Source organism: Centrocercus urophasianus, unplaced genomic scaffold (genome assembly GCF_019232065.1).
Source record: "Centrocercus urophasianus isolate 14NV4802_14NV808 unplaced genomic scaffold, USGS_Curo_1.0 seq_24, whole genome shotgun sequence".
Taxonomy (NCBI): domain Eukaryota; kingdom Metazoa; phylum Chordata; class Aves; order Galliformes; family Phasianidae; genus Centrocercus; species Centrocercus urophasianus.
This window is the reverse complement of record NW_024884800.1, coordinates 17,004,281-17,025,249: the sequence shown is the minus strand read 5'-3', so window position 1 is coordinate 17,025,249 and position 20,969 is coordinate 17,004,281. Positions and strand designations below refer to the sequence as shown.

The following is a 20,969-nucleotide window of genomic DNA, read 5'->3' as shown; positions in this document are numbered from 1 at the left end:
TGCAAGCCTTTACCAGCTTCTTAAAAATATCACTTTTCACCAGTTGCACGGAGTGGAAATATTCCTGCTTCAGCCATATTTTAAGAGGACGTAAATTGTCAGGTAGATAGAGAACTGCCTCAGGTGATTATCACTGCATTTGAAGTCAGTTTACTAGTAAACCTGGATAATTCAGCACTTCATCTCTGAATATTGCTGCAGTAATGATTTTCTATTGCTGATGTTTTCAGAAAAAAAAGGTTAATTTGAAATTTTAACTGTTCATTTTGGAGGAAAAAAATACCGTGTAAAGTTACACTGCCTTTTTACAAACCTTAACACAGCTCTGGAGATCTTAGGAAATTTCAAATCAATGCATTCACCAACAGACAAATTCATACTTCAGTCAGTTTTAAAAATGTCATTAAAAACCTGCAAAAATAAGTCTGAAATAATCTATTAATCACAGAAAAGTTGTTTTAAATCCCGCCAAACACCTTCCAGTACCCTAATAAGCTGTTTAACAAAACCATATTGCTAACCAGCCACTGGGAATGCAACATGTCTCAACAAACAAATGAAGAGGTGCTGATGCAAGCAGGTGATTTATTCTTTAGGAAGTGTTACTGTGCACTTTATTGATAAAGCTTCATCTGCATTGTTTCAGCTCGTCATCTTCTAAAATGCATCTGAGAGACAACGATACTGGGAGGAGTTCCTCCTCCTTCCTATTGAATGATTAACCCCTCGTGGTCTGTGCAGGAGATAATTTCTGTAGCATGATACGATACTGGAATTTCAAACTGTACTGAAGTTCACACGAAAAAGCCAACAACTTCAGTGTATTTGAAATACTGTTACTTAGATACAAATGCTGGAGATCATATACAGCAAACTGCTATCTATCCCTAAGTGCAGAATGACGGGATGTGCTTTTTCTCTCCCCCTTTTTTAAAGAAGCAATCAAGCTGTACATTAAAAGACAGGAAGGACATTGCTGACTTACAAAAGAATGCCCTCTTTGTCAGTAATTTGTAAATGTAAACAAAAAAGTTCAAGTAGAAAAGCAAATAAGTGTGCCGCTGCTTCAAATATGATTTGATGCCCCGTGGGGTTTGGGCAAAGTTCTTTAAAAATGTGTCTTCATGGCAGTCATGAAGCATCTCAAAAGTCTCCTGATCTTCACTACCAAATATCACTGGTGAAGCTAAGCTCCCTTGCTGATAAAGGTAGCAATGGGTTGTTCCTGTGAAACTCCTGGGAGTCCTTCATGGTATTGTTAAGAGGTAGCTGTCCATTTAGGAGTGTCAGAGGTATGTTACAGTATGTATGATGGTTGCTTATGGAAGCTATTGGCAATGTTGCTGCTGACACATCATATTCGTATCCTCTGCAATAATGTCTCATTTGCACAGAATCTGCTCGATGGCAATCAGTTAGATCAGCCCGCGACTCTACCAGCGTGGCAGAAGTGCCTGTGACGGCAAGAGAGGGTACAGTCTGGAGGTCTCCAAAAAGGCCCTGCTCCGCAGAATCCAGGACCTGACGCCGAGACACCACCTCCTTTTTCTTCCCTGGCATTTCAAAGACTAGGCGCTTCCAAAACTTAGAATTCAGTTTGCTGCTTTTTGGTCCTTTCCACTTGACCACTGAGAGAAGTTTGATGGTGTGCTTTAAAGATTCCACTTCATGATAATTCACTTTCCCTTTTAATTCAGTACACTCAATCAAAATAACTTTGATTTCTCCACTGACTAGCATGTTATGGAGTCTGTTTTCCATCTCAAAAATACTCCATCCTCTCCTGAGAATATAGTCTGGAGTTAACACGATAATGAGTCTTCTGCTTTGCTCAACACATCTTGTGAGATCTTCAATGTAGGCTACAAATTATAGAAAGAGAGAAAGAGTAAAGAATAAAGAAGACTATTGTATCAAAACATCAGGCTTGCAATTAAGTTTAACAAAATCCTACGGCTCACTGATCCACCCCACTTAAGACAAGGGGCACTTCATTACATACTCCAACAGAAATAGGATTGTGTATCACAACACATTTCTATTAATAGGATATATAGAGAAAATGCCTTCATAACATCCTCAATCCTCAACTGTTTTTGTCTGCTCATCTCAACACGATGACATTTCCGTAATCTCCTCGCTGTGCAGATGCATTAGTGCCTAAAAATACACAGTTCACTTACTGAGAAATTCTAGGTCAAGATCAATGTAGTACTTGTGTAAATTTTAACATTAACACTGCTTATGATTAAAGTCACACTGAGGGAAGCACACTCTGGGAAGCAGTTCTTGTGTTTCGGATGGAAGGACATGAGGATGCTGTGGGGTGTGAAACTGTAACTAGCAAGAGCTTAAAAAGAAATCAACCCTGAACACATGCAGAAATTGTGCTATTGCATAGAAGCAGCAAGGCAGCTCTTTCTTCTTCGGGTACTGGCCACAAAATCACAAGAGTGTTCTTTGTAGCCCAACAGTCTGTTTTAATATTGCAACCTGTGCTTCTATGTACCCTAAGGTATTAACAGAAACTTCACAAGTGATGGGAACAAATGGAAAATTTAAGCATATTGGATGTGTTTATTTGCTCAAACATCAGTGACAAGGAAAATAATAGTAGTCTTCTTTTATTCATGCACACCAAGTAGTTGTGAATGATCAGTGTAAACAGAAATACCAGCCCATGGTGTCAGCTTACTGATCTAGAAAATAATCTTGAAGTTGGACTCAGGGTTTTGATCCAGAGTTTTATTTGTCCAGGGAGGGTAGGAAGAGATGCCAATTGTATTCTTGACATGGAACAGGATGGGAAAGAGATCTACTTACAGACCTGATCCAAAACCCATATAAATGACCAAACTTCACCACATTTTGAAGGGTTTTGGGTCAAGACCAGAGAAATAAAAATAATTAAAAAAAAAAAAAAACAAAACAGCTAGGATCAGAAAAGTGCTCACTGGTTGCACAGCGCTGTGACTGCAGGCTTAGAGACATGATATAACCACTGTTTTTTCTTTATAACTATGTGACCCTCTTGATCATGCTACTCAGAATGTGCTGCTGACAACAGAGGAGAAGCATGTGTTATAAATGAAGACTTGGACACAAGAGCTGCACAGAACAGATCTTTACTCAGCACAGGGCAGGGCCTCTCTTACACACACTGCCCTCTAGCAGGAACAATGATTACAAATAACATCATTAATCAACATCTGTTACTGCAAGACTCATTTTTATAGAGACTCATTTTTATAGCCTCAGGCACCATACCACAGCATGCTTATTCACACCACTTCCAGTAAAGCAAATAGCTACAAAATCGGCCAACAGGAACACATTCTAAAATAGCTTAGAGATTGAAGGCGTAGTTAGCATCAAATCTGCCTTTACTAATGCTTTATTTCACCACCTAGCAGCAAGAGGAATTTCTTTCACAAACGGGAAAAAAGAGGCAATTGCAAACATCCCACAGACAAACAAAAATTCAAGACATACACATACATTACAAATCTCTGCGCAACAATCCTGACTTTTAATTAACGTTTTAAGACTCTTAAATCATGCAGCAATTACAGTTATTTGATTTTTTTTTCTTGAAATGTTTTATGAAGAAAAACCCCACATTGCTCTGTGTAAGATGGCTACTCATTAATGAAAAAACACCAACATTAGGATCCACGGGAGAGGCAGCGGAGAGGGGAGAGAATCAGCAACAATAAGAAAATGATAAGCAGAACTGGTGAAACAAAACTTAAGGAAAGGTAGAAATGTTCAATACAATGGAAAGAGATTATCCCAATGTATCAACAGCTCAGACTCTTCATTTTCTTCCTTTCTTTCTGCTCCCAAAAAGAAAGAATTTAGGTGGGAAGCTTCATCATTAGAGGTTGAATCTGCAAGATACAGTAAAACAACATGCTATCATGCATCTTTCCTGAGACATATTTACCCCTCCTCCAAAAAACTCAGAACACTGCAATGTACAAGACATTCTCAGCAGGACACAATACCATTCAGTACCACGTATCCAGGTTAGAGCTAAGCACAGCCATGCACATCCTATATGCAACAAACTAAAAAGAAAAAAAAAGTCACTTCCCTTTCACATCTCCAAATATCCAGCAGTAATAATTTCAATAGAAACAATCCCTCTGTTACTCATTACATCATTTCAATCAAAAAAACTCACCAAACTTTGCTTTAGTTGAAATTAGGAGGGAAGATGACAGGAAAAATTCCCTATTTACGGGTGGACACTTCTCCCCTCTGTGCCTCTCCCCTGCTATGCCCAGCTTACTTGATGGACACTGCAACAATTTAGAGCTCTTCCTACAGACAACTGAATAGAAACCTTCACAAAGGAGCGCTCCTGCAAAGTCCAGCAGCTGGTTCAATGACAGACACAGCAAATGTACAGGAGCCTACTGGTGCACTGAAGATGAAATACGCTGTATTACAGAAAAATGGAGACCCAGATGAAAAATAAATACATTTTCCATCCATCTGCCCCAGCAGCGTTGTATACTCTCAAAAACTTCAGCCTGAGACTACTACTAAGGTCAAGTGACAGCTTCTCTGGAACGTGTGGTTCCATTGGGCAAGCTCTACAGCACGTCCAACACGTACATCAAACATTTCTGCATGGAAGAGCAAAGAAAGACTGATTCTTGTCTTAGTAAGGCCTGTGGAAATCCACACCTTATTTTCTTCAGTGGAACAAAACTGATTGTATAAATCGTGGAGTTGCTAAATCATCCTTCACTTCCAAATTAGACACTGCTCCAAAAACTGTAGGTTGAGCTATGCTGCAGTGTGGGACGGAGAAAGAGAGTTGATTCTTCCTTCCAGAGAGCTAAAAAGTAATTGTTAAGCAATGGCTGTTTCACTTTCATGAAGAAGTTAAAAAAAGACTTCAGGATTCACATCACCGACCATCATCAACTGCAAGACTCCACACAAACATATTTCCACCAGGTAAATCTCATCTCATTAAGACTTCATTTCTTTTCAAAAGAAGAGTCAACTTCAATGACATTTCATTGTGAGGGGAGAAAAAAAAATCTTCAAAACCATTGGTATGGAATAGTTAGCTTTTCTTCCCCAGAAGTATATTTTATCATAAACTTTAATACAAAAATAAAACACCAGAATCAGAATTAACCCACATGATTTTAATGAAGAACACCTAAATCATTTTAACCTTTTTTAAACCTTTTTTTTTCTTTTTCTCCTTTCCTTAAAATACCATTTTGCAATATGTTGTCAAACCAGTTTCACGTTAGCATTTCTCACAGGTCAAAAAAACTTGCACTTTAGGTAGCTGTATCAGTAACTTACTTACATCACGTACAGTGTGATGTCCAAGGAAGTATGAACAAGAAATTCCACACCCATGAACAATCATGGTTTTTTGCATGATTACCCTCATTAATGAAGATAAACGACCTGACAGCAAATACACACACACTCGATACTCAGCGTGAAGTGATGCTGAACTGCAGTTTGGAGCACAGAAGTCCAAGATACGCATCCTATTTGGAAGAATGTAATTATGCATAATTGCCTATTGAATCTTGAATGAGCTACATTAACCACAGGCTAAAAGTAAACCCAGACAACCAAATATGCAAACAATCCAAGATCAAGAAAACTAATAAGCACCATGGACACAGAGTTGCTTACACAAAGCCTGACTAACTAGACTCAGATGATCTTCAGAAGCAGTTGCGAGATAAAGAAAAGCAATTATGTCATGTTTTATGTATGTTTTTAACCAGGGTAGTCTGCAGCACCACAAAGACCAAAGAGTATGCACCATCAACCATGCTGGTTCCTAGTGCCCTGAGAACAACCATGCATTCGGCAACATGACTATTACTTGAGGGTGAATTATTTATAGAACTATAATTCAGTCCTTCCTTCTTAACTGAATATTCACCAAACCCTAACTTAGGTTACTTCCATACAACAAAAATAATTACATCTTGCTATTCCTATTTCAAACAAATTTTATATTTGTTTGTTGTTTATGTTAGCCTCAGTCAGAACAGCAACACAGTTGGTACTGCTGGAACACAGATAAGAGTGACAGCCCTGCCCCAAAGACAGCATAATCTCATATAAGCTAAGGGTCAGCTCATGAATACAATGGAAAGAAGCAAATAACACAGATCAGCTTGACACGCAACCCTCTCAGTGCTAAGGATGAGGAACAGCAGAACAGCTCCGGCAATGTCTCCTTGCAGACTGAGGTGAAGTTGATGATTTTGATGACACTGATATGGTGGTGGATGTTGGAATCAAAATTCTGGATATCTGGAATCAAAAGTTTGTAGAATCACACAAGACAGAAGTGGGATCTGGGGGTCTCTGGGTCAATCCTCTGCCCAAACCAGGAACAGATAAGATTGCTCACGGCCTTGTTCAGTAAAACTTTGAAGATCTCCAAGGATGGAAGTTTCTCCTCCAGTGATTTTGGGTATTGTTCTGGTGTCTGAACACCCTCATGGCAAGGAAATATTTACAAATGATTAATTGGAATTTTCATTGTTTTCTCTTATTTAGCAACTGTGCATCTCTGAGAAGAGCCTGGCTCCATCTTCTCTGTGTGTTCCATCAGAAAGAGAACAGTAAGATTCCCCCTTGGTTTTATCTTTGTTGGTCTTTTCTTCAAGAAACACAGCTCTTTTGGCCTCTCCTCTTATGCTGTGTGCTCCAGTTTCCTGATCATCTTGATGGCCTTCAGAAAACCAGGGTGGCCAGTCTGTCTTGGCTGACTCTAAAGACGGGTGGGAGTTTGTTCATATTTGTTTCGTTTTTAACTGCCGTTCCTCTGTATTTCATTTTTACATGCTTGTCATTAACTGTAAGATTCATATTGAGCAGACAATGAGGGACTTGTGAAAGGACTTTGTGGTGCTGAGCACTCTATTTCCATTCCACATAAATGGTGTCACATACCTGATGAACGCTCCTTGGGAACCCCAGGCACACTGTCCATGTGTCCATCTTCATCCAGGAATCCAAAAAGTTGGAATCACCAGGTAAAAAAAAATATCAAAACCCACAAGAACAACAACCCCCACACACACAAAAAAAGAAAAAAAAAACAACAACCAATAAAAGAAAACCAAACCAAACAAAAAAGAAACCCATCACACATAGGCAGACAAAACTACAAAAAACTAGAACTGTAACATTGACTGATGGGTGCTTTTTATCACATGCCTGAGGTGCTCTCTTGTTGTGCTGCCAACATCTCATTTTCCAGTAAAAGTGGATTTTCATTTTCAGTGCCTGATCTCTATACCCTGGGCTGAGCTGGAGCAAATTGCTGGTGTGTTTCCAATCCTGCCAACATCAGATATAAGTATGTTTGGAAAGCAACTAGATGATGTTCTAAGAGATTTGTGTTGGTGGAATTAAAAACAGATTGACAGTCTTGACCTCTTTACTTTCTGAGTTTAAAATAATTTGTAGAAACGACGGGAAAAAAGTATCTTTCTCTGGTGTGGACCCAGTTTTAGAAGAGCCAAGTGCAAATATATTATTCTCTTTGTAGAAACATCATCCTTAGTGAGACAGAAAATGGCTCAGGTAAAAATTTAAGTATTTCCATTTTTTTTCTTTCAACAATTCAGGCTCCTCAGGTCTTCTAACATTGAATTAAAAAGCTCAAGGGGTTCAAGAGTCTGCTTGGTTGTGGGAAAGGGTTTGTTGAAACAAAGCCCTGAAAATGAATAGTGTGGAAAAAATGATAACAGCTAAGAAATTCATAGCTACTGCAACTGTTTGTTAGTGATCACAGTGTCCTTATGGAGGTCCAACACATTCAGTTATGCCTCAGGTGCCTAAGCAGAAAGCTCCATGTGCTGTCAGCTTCGAGGGAATGAAGAGTGCTCTCTACTAAGAGCAAAGAAAACTCTTTAAGAAAAGCTGCAATGAATGTCAAACTTGGTCTTTCTGCTTACAAAACACACTGCATCTATGTCTCGTTGCCCTCTTGCTTCTTCTCCAGCCTCCATGGTCATGTGGGCTTCTGCATGAACCGGAGCAGAGGAGTAGTGGCTGTCTGAGCCCTGCTTACACCTCGCCAGCTCAGGAGCTGGATCCTTTTTCTCAGACAACACCAAGAGTGACTTCAAAGGTCCTGGCTGGCCATTGCAAGGTGGGCAACACTGAGACCCTCAGTGCCCTTCCCAGCAGTTCTGAACTGCTGAACAAAACTGCTCTGCAGGAATAGTAATTGTATTCCAGCTTTGAAGGACTCAGAAACGAATGCCTACTGCAAATGTGATGCATTTCCAAGAGTGAAGAGGTGGCCTTGGCCTCCACAGCCATCATCTTTGTCCTTGAGTTGGCAACAGCTGCTCCATATGCACCTTGAAACAGTCTCAGCACTGAGCCAGAGTGCCGAGCTAGGCTACGCAGTGGGGACACTGCCAGGGTCTCCCTTTGGCAGAGCAGCAGTCTGATGGGTGAGTGAGTCCCTGCTCAGGCACATCTGGATCTGATCTGTCCTTCATCTGCAGAGGGACATGCATAACCTATCATGGCTTTTCCCCAGAGGTTAGAGATGAACCAGCTGGCAAAAGCATAATCAAGCTTGTCCCTGAATTTTCTGAAGTCAGCTTTTCAGTTTGTTCAGGGAAGAGTCCAAGAAAGATAAATGAAATACTATTTAACAAATCTATTTTTTGCTAGCTCTCAAATCCGAATAGCAGCTGAATGTACTGCTTCATGCCAAGAAGCAAGCCCAATAATGCACACCCTCCTGTGGCAGCACCTTAACATTGCAGAGACTGTACAAAACAACCCGTCTTATAAAACACATCTGATTTGCTGGAATCACACATTTAAGTATTCAGAAAAGGTACATAAGGAATCATCAGGGCGGAGAGTGGAAAAATATAACATCACAAAGTCATTTACACGAAAAGACAGTGAAATGCAATGCATGTGAGAAATATTTCCTAAAATCAAAAAAGGTCACTAGGATCAAAACCTCATTCTGTACAAACCTGTCCTGAAGCGCCACATATTTTGTCACATTGGAATACGTTATGTTCAGCTCTAAAATTTCTGGGAGGTCAGTGCCATCCCATGATGCCTGATCTCTTCACTATGCACTCCAAGCCCTTGTAAGACTGGTGAGTATTGCATAGAGCACAAGAAACAGCCACGTTCCACCTCTCACAGGCACACAGAGAGTTTACAAACAACTGAGTCCGACTCCTCCATCCTTCTCCATCACCTCTCAAAATAAAATGTCATCCCCACATCTTTTTCAAAGCCAAGGCATGCAAATCACACTCATTTCAGATCCACATTTTATTCTGCATTGCCATTATGTCTGATTAAGCACACTTGAAGCTTCACATGCTGGTGTCAGGCCCCTTTATAACACTGGAGAAGTGAGTTTGAGAGGAAACAAGAAGTATTAAGTCTGTGAATGCTCATAAATGAGAATTGACATTTTAAGGTATCCTACATTTTCAGGAGAGTTTTAATGAAGACCCAAAGTGATGACAAGTATTTGCTGAGTGTCTGACTGACAAAAATAGACAAGAATACAACATCATGCTGGATAGTATGCCAACTGGAAAGATGAAGCTCATTTCAGATGAATTTGTGCTTCAGTGCAGTTATCCCCGAAAGACCAGATTTAAACTGCTTAATAACTTGTATAATTGCAATATATAACTGCTTCGTTGCTGGATATAAAACAACCATTTACTATAGTTCTGTGATTTTTAACACAAAAAGACGTACTTTTCCCTAATTATCCAATAATTCAGTACCGCTTGCTTGGGCTGCCTTAAATAAAAAGGCTACTTTTTCTATAACCTGTCTTTTGTTTCTGGGGACTAATGGAGTAAAACTCATACTTTGCAGGGCATGACTTTCCTCACAGAGCAAAGGAACAGAGGAAGCAGCTCCAGCCTAGGAGCTGCAAAAGCACAAGGTCTGTACAAGCCCCTACAGAGGACTGTGCCTGACCTCAGACTAGGCTCTGACTTCTCCCACTGGGACTGGAGTCAGAAATCTGCTTCCAGCTCCCTCAAACAGAGAAGAAATAGGCTCCAACTTCTAGGGCAGGCACTGGGGTTTGGCAGCAGCTTCAAGTCTTTGGCAAGCAAGCTGCTAAAGCAGTCGTGTTGTAGCTGTTTCATGTTTGGGGACATCTGCTCCAGCACTGTCACTGCTTTGTTCTCTTGTGCATATTTCCTATCCAGCAGTACATGCAGAGAGAAGAACTCTCTTTTAGCATTTTTCATTGAAATGATTTTCAGACAGCATTAGTTAAAACAATAAAGTAAGGAAAGGGATGGGTAGAATTTCAGTATTTCAGAGGAATAAATAGATACTAAACAAACCTACTATGCATTCATCGACATAGTGCATTTGATTTATCCAAAAATGAATCAGGAAGATGAGATGCTATAAACACAGCTAAGAAAGCATTAAGTGTTGATTAAGTGTTAAGGACGCCGCTGAATGTTCAGACATGCCAGTGAAACTGATTGAAATGGACATCTGTATTACACTGTCAGAGTGGAAGATGGCCATCAGGTTGCAGGACTGTACAGAGTTGTCTGAAGAATAACAATCCTGCTCAGAAATGCAACATTTGGTCAAAACTCTAATGAAAAACTGCATGTATGGCATTGATAGGGAAATTAATGTAGCTATTTACGAGACTTCAAAGTAAGGGAAAAAAGACAGACAAAAAAGAAATTACTTAAAAAAAAATCCATTTTCAATGATTATACAGAGACTACAAAATCTTTCTGGGGAGTTGCATTTTTAGGTGACTGAGTCTGACAGAAATTTTAGATTACAGCATTGCTTGCAGCACTACAAATTCCTCTGTAGAAAGGTCTGGCTTCTGCCTCCACTGAAATCAATAACAGCTCCCTCTGCTTTCAGTGGTGCAGGAACTGCCTCTAACCTAGAGTTCAAATCTGTAGCAGCAGGGAGACTTATCCACTCCCTAAAACTGCTTCACAGAGAGAAGTTTTTGTACCAAGCCCTTGTTGCACAGACTAGGCATTCGTAAAGCATCAGAAATTACATTAAAACTTGAAGGTCAGAAATACTTACTTCCACTAGGGATCAGGTCCCTATCTGGAATGAAGAGCTTATATCCATAGTGCTTTTCTAGAACATCCGGCAGAATTTCTAGTGCAAACTGCTCCTCTTCATTATTATCACAATCCAGTGCATCAGGATCCACTTTGGTGTATGAAAGATACGCATCATATTCCTTGTTATCTGTAAGGAAACAAACTCACACTCAGCCTGCTGTCTGCAAGAACACTACAAAAAGCACACAGCAGTTCTAGAAAACTGCATTATTCCTATTAATGATCATGGAATCACAGAGTATCCTGAGTTGGAAGAGACACAAGCCGAGCTCAGCCCCTGTCTCCCAGCCCACAGAGCCCACAGAGCACCGACTCAAACCCAACCCTGCTGCTGACAGCAGTGCCCCAGGGCTCTGGAGAGCTGCTCCATGTGCACAACCCTCTGGTGCAGAACCTGTCCCTTGCCCTCAGCCAGCCCTCCCCTCACACAGCTCCATGCCGTCCCCTCAGCCCATCCCTGCGGCACAGAGCAGAGCTCGGCGCTGCCCTCCGCTCCCTGTGAGGAGCTGCAGCCGCCATCAGGCTCCCCTCAGCTCCTCTGCTCTGGGCCCAACAAATCCAGGGGCCTCAGCTGCTCCTCACCCCTCTTGCCTTCCCAATATTCCAGTCCCTCCTCTGGATGCTCTGTAAGAGTTTTATGTCTTTCTTATGTTGTGGCACCCAAACCTACACGGAAATTTCTCTTTTAACTCCTAAGTGCTATGATTATGGGAAAGTTCTGAGCTCTCACGGGAGTAAATGTAAGAAATGCATGACTTAAGTGAATACTCACTGTGCAGAAAACAGTGTCAAGCACTAACAACCTAAAGCACTGTTTCAGATCTCTTTTCCCTGTTTTTAAAACTGATATAATTTTAGAGGTCACTTAACCCAGAATGATTTACATACATGGGGCTTACAACATCAGAACTAGGAATAACTCCAGGAGCAGGAGGGATTGCTCCTGCACTGTGGTACCTGCAGCTGTGGGGTGCAGGGAAAGCTTTGCTGCTTCATCAAAAGGCAGAGGCAGGAAGTGGGTGACAGAAGGGACCCCGAGCAATGCCTTGCAAGCATAGCAAGGCTGTGAACAGAGGTTTGGCTAGAAGGGACAACATAATTACTTCCTCCTGCAGAGCACTGCGGTAATCTTCAGCTCTCTGCATCTGACACACAGAGCTGAGAGCTTGGCCAAGCGTACTGAGAACAGAAGTGGCACCGCTACTGAGCCTGGGATCAAACTGTCTTAGCAACATTTGCCTTTGTTACTGCCCTGTGGTAATGGAAAATAGTGCACTGAAAGTCAACCTGGAGCAATTCAGTCTTGGGCAAAGAGCACAGCTGCCATTATTTACAGAAAATGAAAAATCAAATACTTAATGTTGTGAGGACAAAACTGAATAAATGGAGGATCGCTGAGCACCAATTATGTGTAAAGAATTGTGCACATCAAATATAATGAAAGCAGTTAAAACTCACCAACATTTTCCAATAAGAAGAAAAAATAGCTAATCATAACGCAAAACATTTGATGACTTTAAAATTATGGTTCTTTCTTATGATTGTTGACGCAAAGCCAGACTCACGAGGGTCAGAGCTACAGACTAAGCAAGTGAATAACTGTATGTCTGTAAAAGGCAATTTCCCTAGTGCCACTGGAGCTGTATGGGAGGAGGTCCACCTGGCTTGCTCATATTTCTCTGAAATCAACAGTTTACAAAAATAGTAATTGCTGAAGGAAAGATGACAGAAGAATAAACAGCAAACAAAAAAAGGCCAGTCAGCTTTGGAGGCCCGTCCAAAACACGCTATCCTGTCCATCATGAAACTTGTTGAAAGCTTTCAAGAGAAGCCAGCGACCACGAGATACAGGGGGCAGACATCCCTGAAAATACTTGAAAGCTCTGCAAGGCAGCAAAGCAAACCCTGGAGCACTGATGTGCTTGGTTACAAAGCAGCCTGGAAACTCTGCACACACAGACAGGAAGGTATGGGCTGGGAATGGTGTGCGTGCAGACTCTGAGCTGAGTCCTGCTCCTTCCAGCTGCGTGGGAGCGCTCCCTCGTCTCCTCTATTCACAATGCAAACAAGCAAGAGGAGTTCCCCAGGGCCTCCTGTGAGCCCATATGCTTGTGTTATATCTCCGCAGCCTTGGCTCCCTCCTCACAAGCTTCACATACACTGGATTTTAGCAGAAGGACCTATGCTTGCCCACTGCTTCCTCTGTGTGCTTTGGAAGCAGTGTTGTTGAGGTTATTTTCTAAATGGCTTCCCTTAATCTTCACTATTGCCAGAATGTTTTGTCTAAAAACAAAGCTATGTACAACACAGGAAGTAAATGCATCCAGCATAGCCTACATGGCTATTTTTAGAAATAGGGTTAAAAAATCTGTTAGGTTTCATGTCTTTTGTTTTAAAGAAATGCACATACAAGTGGGATATATGCAATTGCACCTACACAGATGATGGCTCACAGAACCTCTGTAGGCTCACTCCGTAGCGAGAAGAAGTAGAATGAATCACCGAAACACCCTTATATACACTTTGACTTCAGCAGCATTCTGCCTTCATCTTTCATAGTGCAGGATCAGAATAAGACGCACGGCTGCAATAGTTCTAAAATGATGTACGAAAAGCAAGAGATCGATCCCAGAACTAACATGCACACAGAATCCTCTAAGTATCACGGGGTTGGTCTAAACAAGTGAAAAATAGCAATGTTTCATAAATTAAACAGTAACAGAAGAAAAAAAGCTACATCAACAAAAATGTGGCAGCTTAACTTTGGAAAAAAAGGGAGCAGAATACTTTCATTCTGGGGGAAAGTTACTACTTTGGGTCATTTTTGGTTGGTGTCAAACAGGGAAATCACATTGGTATAATCCCAAAGTATTAGATACAAGTCACCTCTAAAACCATTCAGTCTTACTCTTTGTTTTCTCCTCTCTATCAATATAAATATTTCCCTGCATTGTACGAAAAAAGAGCACAACAATTTCAGGTTTTCCCACTCACACAAAGCTTGAGAAAGGAAGTTTCCTGACCTCTGTTCCTGCTATTTATCATACCATGTTCTATAATCCGTTGGATGTCATTCCACCCATCCTCCAACACTACTATGGATTTCATTGTAGCCAACTTTTTCACGGCTTATCCACCCAGTGCTTAACAGAACGCTTCATTATTTTGATAGTGGTGATGCTGGCCGCAGAAAGCAAAAGGCCTGTGCAAACGCACATTGTTTTTGCACAATGGGGGTAATGTGATTCCTGCTCCTTTTTCAAATATGTTATTGTTTCTGAAGATACCATTACAGACTGTCTACGTGACTTGTAAGTGCTGCAGTAGCTTTATTTGATCACTACACCTGGGATCTTCAGCAGGTACTATTTTTAATACATAATATACAATCAGTGTGCACATTATAAACACTAAGAATATGATGATATGATTTAAAGCACTTGGACTGAGTTCACCAATGCTTATTCAAGCTTCATAGGAGCAGGGAATGTTCTATATTCAGAGGAATTAAAGCTTCAATTTGAAAAACAGCTTTAGCTTTAAGCATTAAAGAAACCACCTGCCTACTGAAGCGGGGGATGGAGGGAGGAAGTGCAAAACACCCCTTGCTATTCTTAAACATACTCTACAGGCAAGCTATGCAGCTGTGTATTTCCATTATGTTTCATATTCTCAATTAACAGAGGTAACTAATTAACCTCAATAACAATTGACTCACTAACTCCTGGAGGTAGTTGGCTGATAACAGTGTAACAGAAAAGTTCAGTGGAAGATACCTGGTGAATTTATGTCAACATACAGTACGGATAGCAAAAGAAGAGATGCTGGGCACTGGGACATGCAAACACAGAGTTTTCCTGAGAGATCAGTTCAAAAATGACATTCAAACCTCTATTATACACTCCAGAAGAATTCTTCCTATTCCTCTTCATACGGAATAGACCTGTGACACTTCAGTGAACAGATTCATTGATTTAAGCAGGCTTAGCGAGAAAGTGTTAGAGATTTACACTGTTGAGTGCTTAGCAGTTTGAACTTAAACTAGAAATTTCATCACTTTGGACCTCTGAAGTATTTCCATTGTAAATATTCCATTGTATGTATAAGCAACTTCTTACCGTCTGCTGCTTCATCTCCTCCAAAGTTTTGTCTGTAGAACAGCATTAACTCTATGTTGTAGCACTTATAGATGGTCACAAGCAAAATAAGCAGAAGAAGGATGGCTCCCAATCCTCCAGCAAGTTCTATTTTGTAGATCAAATCTAAAATTAGCAAGGAAAGACAGAAAGGTTATGATCTTTCGAAGCTCTAATTGCTGTAATCCACTGTACAATTCCACACGGAATTGCACAGCTTCCTGTTATAACCACTGTAACATTAAGGATGTCTTATTTTTGTTCTTAGCCCATTATTTAACTTCAATCATTTTACTGTCTGTCCGAAATTTCAGACAGAATGCATTTGAGGCTATAGTGATAATTCTAGAAGGGAATTAGGCAGTGATTTGATACTGAGGATTAATCAACCTTTAATGAACTTGTTTGAAACTTCCACTTTGTAGGAGAGCATCAAATGTTGTATGCTGCATGTGAGAATAGGCTTACTAGGCATGTTGTGCCCCATTGGGGACCCCAGCTCTCCAAATAACATTAACTTTAGCTTTATGGCTGTGGTGCCAGTGGATGAGCTGATGTCTGTTGCTCAGCCAAAGCTTCAGCTGAGTCACTGGTAGATGAATCAGCATCCAGAATGCCCAAAACAATGTGAGAAGCAGAAAGCACACATCAGGCTGCTAAGAGCCACTTTGATTGAGCTGTGACTAACAGAGGTCTTACATGATTGCTTAGTACACATTGTACTGTAATGGAAACTAGCACTAGCTCAGATTTCTGACTGGGATACTTTTGTTAGGAAACATCACAAGCAGGCTATCTCAAAGTACTTCACAAATTCATTGAAATGCAATTATCCATCTTTTACAGCTGAGGAAACAGGCATGGAAAAGCGAAGCAGCATGTCCAATGCCATTTAGCAAGCCAACGCCAGAGCAAGATAAAAAATCTTGGGTAGCACTCCAGTGCTTCACCTGACGTAAGATGCTAGATTTAACAGTGTTGTACCTTAGCCTGAAATATCCTCAGAATGCAATATTGCTCATGCCACCTCTTGGCGTATTACATCACCATAAAGGACAAAGCACAGAAATTTGACAATAGCTACCCCCAACAATCTGTATCAGTTCAGATAAGATGACATGAAGATACCCTGTGATAAACACAGTACAAAGATATGCTGCTATAAATACAATAGGATGATCCTAAATGCAGGAGGGAAAAAGTTTTTGAGATCTTTAAGCTTCTAAAACACACGTCAGAAGAAATTACTGGTATGTCATTCGTGTCATTTTCAAGATAGAAAGCAAATTAGTTGGGTGTCTTTTGGGGTTAGTCTTGCCTTTCCATGCCTTGTATTTCAATAATTAACATCGGATGACAAGTTATTCCCAGTCTGCAGTACCTCTGATGTCTGGTGAGAAGTCCTGAGCTAATAGAAGGAAGAAGCCTATTACAATAGCTATTTAATCTCTCTGAGAACAGGGAATTTCTGGGACTTTTATTACACTGCAAAATAAAGTTGGCATGTGCTTGGGGATAAATCTGGTCAAATGAAGAAAAGAGTTGGTTAAAATTACTTTTCAGTGAAAAAAAAAAATAACCTTTCTTATTGTACTGAAACTTTTCTACCAGGAAATTGGGATGATGGCAAAACTGCCAGGTTGGAAGGAGAGAAATTGCTGAAGGCCATTCAGTTCTGATAACTGAAGTTGATCTGTGCTACCTTGCAGAATAAAGTCCCTATACTAAGCCTGTTGTGTTCTCTGATCCATACTGCAGCTGTATCCCAATTGCTGGACAATGAAAGCCTGTAGGAAAGCACTTGACAAATCCTTCAGCACCTTATGCTGCACAGCATCAGACTTTTTTTGGTTTTACCTGCTTGCTTCAACAGCATTTGAAGCTGCTGCATGGTAGAGAACTGAATAAACAGCCCATCCATGGCAGTGGCCTGCCTACACCACCAGAAGAGCTAGGCTTGTTGGCCATGCTGCGTCCTGAAGATCACGTGCAGCTCAGACTTGCACACATGTGCCAGGGCGAGGGCAGGATACTGAGCAAAAACACAACCTGCAACTCAAAACGCAAATCAATCTGCTTTTGCATCTCCTTTACCTCTCCTAGGCTCCAAACTTACCTTTTGGTCTCCTTATCTGCATTCCAAGGCAGAGGTAATGGAGGAAACCCCCAAAAGCTCAGTTTTCTTGCCTACTCCAGCTCTTACTCTTTGCCCCTGAGTTGTCCTCACTGAGACTGGTGGGAAAGGCAGTTGAGTAAACACAATACCAGGAAAGTCACAGAAGCTGAACTTTTGCGTTAACAGCGACTGAAACCTAGTGAATAATAATATTCAGGTGGGTTCTAACATAAAATAATACAGAAAGACTGAGGCACAGCCTATGACGCAGTGGATTATAATCTTTAAAATAATTTGAATCTTTACTACACCTCGTGAGTGGCTTGAGACCAAGACACTTCAGAAGGTCCTTCAGCATTTAATACTACATCAATATAAAAAGAGCACTCACTTGTTCCTGTATGTCTTGAACAAACGCAGTCTCCTGGAAAGTAAAAGCTGAGCCAACATAGCTGTAATATTTACTTTTACCTAAATTCACAGCTTCTTTCACTAGGAGTGCTGCTTGATTTTGCACTGCATTTCCTGATAACTTATTCTCTTTCCAAGACAGCTGTTCTATAGTGCATTGTGACTTCAATTAGGAAAACATGCTTTTCAAATTAATTTGAAGGGAATCCCAAGCTATTTCCACATCTAAGGATCAAGTGAATGTATACTGTTACTGCAGGTAATTCAAACATGGGAAAAAAAAAAACCAAAAACAAAGCCAGGACTGCCCAGAATTTATATGTGAATTTATATTTGAGCTACTTGAAAGTGAAGAACAATGTGTCTCAAATGAAGTCAGTGAAGAAGAACGTAACAACAGAAAGTGGTATCCAGGTCTCAGCAGCATGCCTAATTCTGCCTTTTCTCTGTTAGGTCTAGGGGTCTGAAGCTGGATTTGGTTCCTTTTTCAGTCAAAAATGAAAATCTCAAGTGGTGATAGACGCTGCGAGGTTATCAAAACACAATGTTGTACAGAAGGCACTCCTGCATTCTAAGAAAGCATTTGTGAGGTCTGTCCCACTAGTTAGCAAAAGACTTCAACATTTGTACCTTAAATATTTGTGCAATTCCTTTTTCTTCCTCAAAGAACTCCAGAGCTTTAACTTGGATCTGGCTTTCTGGCTTTTATCCCTGTTTTTAGTTAGGTTTTTTTTTTTTTTAATTCCAACCTCCCTCATTTAGCAGTACTCACAACCAATGCCATCTCGGGTACCCCTGATGTGCTGCAGTCACTCCTTAGAACTGATAAAACCTGTAGTACTGTGGCAAGCTGGAGACAAAACCGCACTACAAACACCTCCTGTTGAACAGGGATAAGGCAGCCCCAAGCAGGTTGGACTGTGGGGGAGGTGTGTTTCTCTGAAAGAGATCTGTGCTTCTCTCGTTGTTCCCAAATGTTGTTCCCAGCTTCTGAAAAACTGAGGCACATTATAATAGGAATCCATGATCCTCTGACACACATACAGGGTACTGGTAAACAGCCTTCTACCAGTCCTGGCCTAACTCTTGCCACAGGTGAGTAATGATGTAGTGCTGCCTAGCTTATGAATGCTCTACAACCAAATCCAAGCAGGAGAAAGCTAGAATAAGAAGTATTATATCAAGGTGCAGAAGGGAAAAGTTTGGTCAAGTGCTAGTAAGAATTTAATAAAACCATGACAACAGGATATGTAGTCAAAGCACAAAGTGAAAATACTGGGGGTATTTTAAATGACACTTTAATAGCTTCAAAACAAACCACTTAAAATGCCTGAGGGGAATGGAGAAATGAAATAGCAGCTGAGAAGTGATTCTGTCCACCTCCGAATTCAGTATTCAGCAGTGCTTCTTCCATAATTTCAGCAGAGGTCTGAAATGTCTGCATTTTCTTGTTATAAATAAACCCAGCTTGTTATTCTAATATATGCAACACAGCTGAACATTTAACAGTGTCAACAAAGATATCAGTTGTATATTTATTAGGTTCAGTGGATGGGAAGGTAGAATGCTTTCTGCACTAACGAGACTAATCCTTCATCATGATGACCAGTTTCCTTAATTAAAGTTGTGACATTCCGTCAATTGAGATGTTGAATAAACATTTGTGCGCGTTCTGCATCACAGCAGCAGGCCCCTGTTTTTCAGAATGGTTTTGCAGCTCATGTATTTCTATCCTGAGCATAAAGCACAGCCAGTGAGAGGCAGTGGAGTCTCCTTCCCTGAAGATCTTAAAAACCTGCCTGCATGCTTTCTGGGCAACTGCTGGAAGGGACTGCTTTCATATAGGGTTGGGCTAGGGTAGCTTCAGAGGTCTCTTCCAAGCCCTATGATTTGATGACTCTATGTTACACTCTTCTTTCTGGGAGGGCATAAACTCCTGCATGAACAGGAAACGGTTTAAGCAGAATTGATCCAGTTTTGTCAGGACTCAGTAATGTACTTTCATACGTACAACCTGTGGGTCACAGGAAAGAATAGTAAAAATAGGACAGTGACTCCAACATTTCTTCTTCCCACTAGACCTTTTTTGAAGCTATACCACTTCTCCCTCACTGTTGATTTTATACAAATTATCTGAAGGCATAAATTATGGCCATGAAGCACAGCAGTTAGCATTCAGCACGGCTCTAGGTGAACCCAGTGGCTAGGGTTGTCTTCTGGAACCAAGGTGCTGGTGGACCTGGTCACAACCCCACCTACCTTGGCTGGTCTTCCTATTCAGTCAACTGCTCTTAGTTCATTAGTGCCATGGTGGCCTCTAACCCTAAATTCAGCCTGCAGCATGCTCACATAACAATGGTCTATTTAAACCTTCTTGAAAAGGGGATATCTGTGCAGATATCCCTGCTAGGGTGATGATGGAGAGCACTGCTTTTTTTAACTGCACTAACATGCAATATTTCCTTGCTCCCTCAACAGCTTTTGTACTCACTCTGCCTTAAAGAGACCACAAACAAGTTCAAATATCACTGTACGAACAGTTAGAGGAGGTAACTGAACTAAGCAGGTAAGAACTGTAATGAGATACTGTTGCATGCCTTATAATAAAGACTACAAATGGAAGAGAATAGTAGTACCTTGTAGTATGGAGCATTCAAACTCAAAGGGTTCCTATTCTACAGACAAATTGTCAGTAGTAGTCCCAGTTCTAGGCACAATCTCAGGACAGGTAACATGAAAAGAAGTAATGATTCTCCATCCATCTATAGCTCCCACTGCAAAGTCTTCATTCCTCTTTGCATTTAGGAATCAAAATGTATGGCAATATTTAAAGATTTCAGTTTAAACACAGCTAGGAAGTGGAAAAGTATGACAAAATCTTGAGGTACCTAATCTAACAAATGCACATTTTAACTCTATTAACACTCTTACCTCTAGTCTAATCTGTCTACTCTCGGTCAGTTTCATGAATTGTTTGCCCAAAACACATGCACTGAATTTTGTAGGGCTTTACAGGTAGCTGTGTCCCAGGCAAGTGCATCAACCGTGAGGCCGATTCGCTAGTGGTAGTTTGTGACTTTTTCCCCCATAAATAGTAAACTGAAGCCATAACACAACCATACTTCCGCTCCAGCAAGCACAGAGCTCAGCTTGGCTCAGCCA

General features: G+C 40.8%; 1 protein-coding gene across 1 annotated transcript in view; it reads right to left on the bottom strand.

Annotated features, from left to right (window-relative positions):
• Positions 1–418: 418 nt before the first annotated feature.
• The window catches only part of IL1RAPL2 (interleukin 1 receptor accessory protein like 2), a 332,687-nt gene continuing 312,136 nt past the window's right edge, over positions 419–20,969 (bottom strand). The window contains exons 9-11 of the mRNA XM_042825057.1: positions 15,263–15,406; positions 11,101–11,271; positions 419–1,862 (exon numbers count right to left, since the gene is read on the bottom strand). Of these exons, the coding sequence (XP_042680991.1) occupies positions 1,165–1,862; positions 11,101–11,271; positions 15,263–15,406 (1,013 nt within the window). The 3' untranslated portion in view covers positions 419–1,164. The remainder of the gene's footprint in view (positions 1,863–11,100; positions 11,272–15,262; positions 15,407–20,969) is intronic.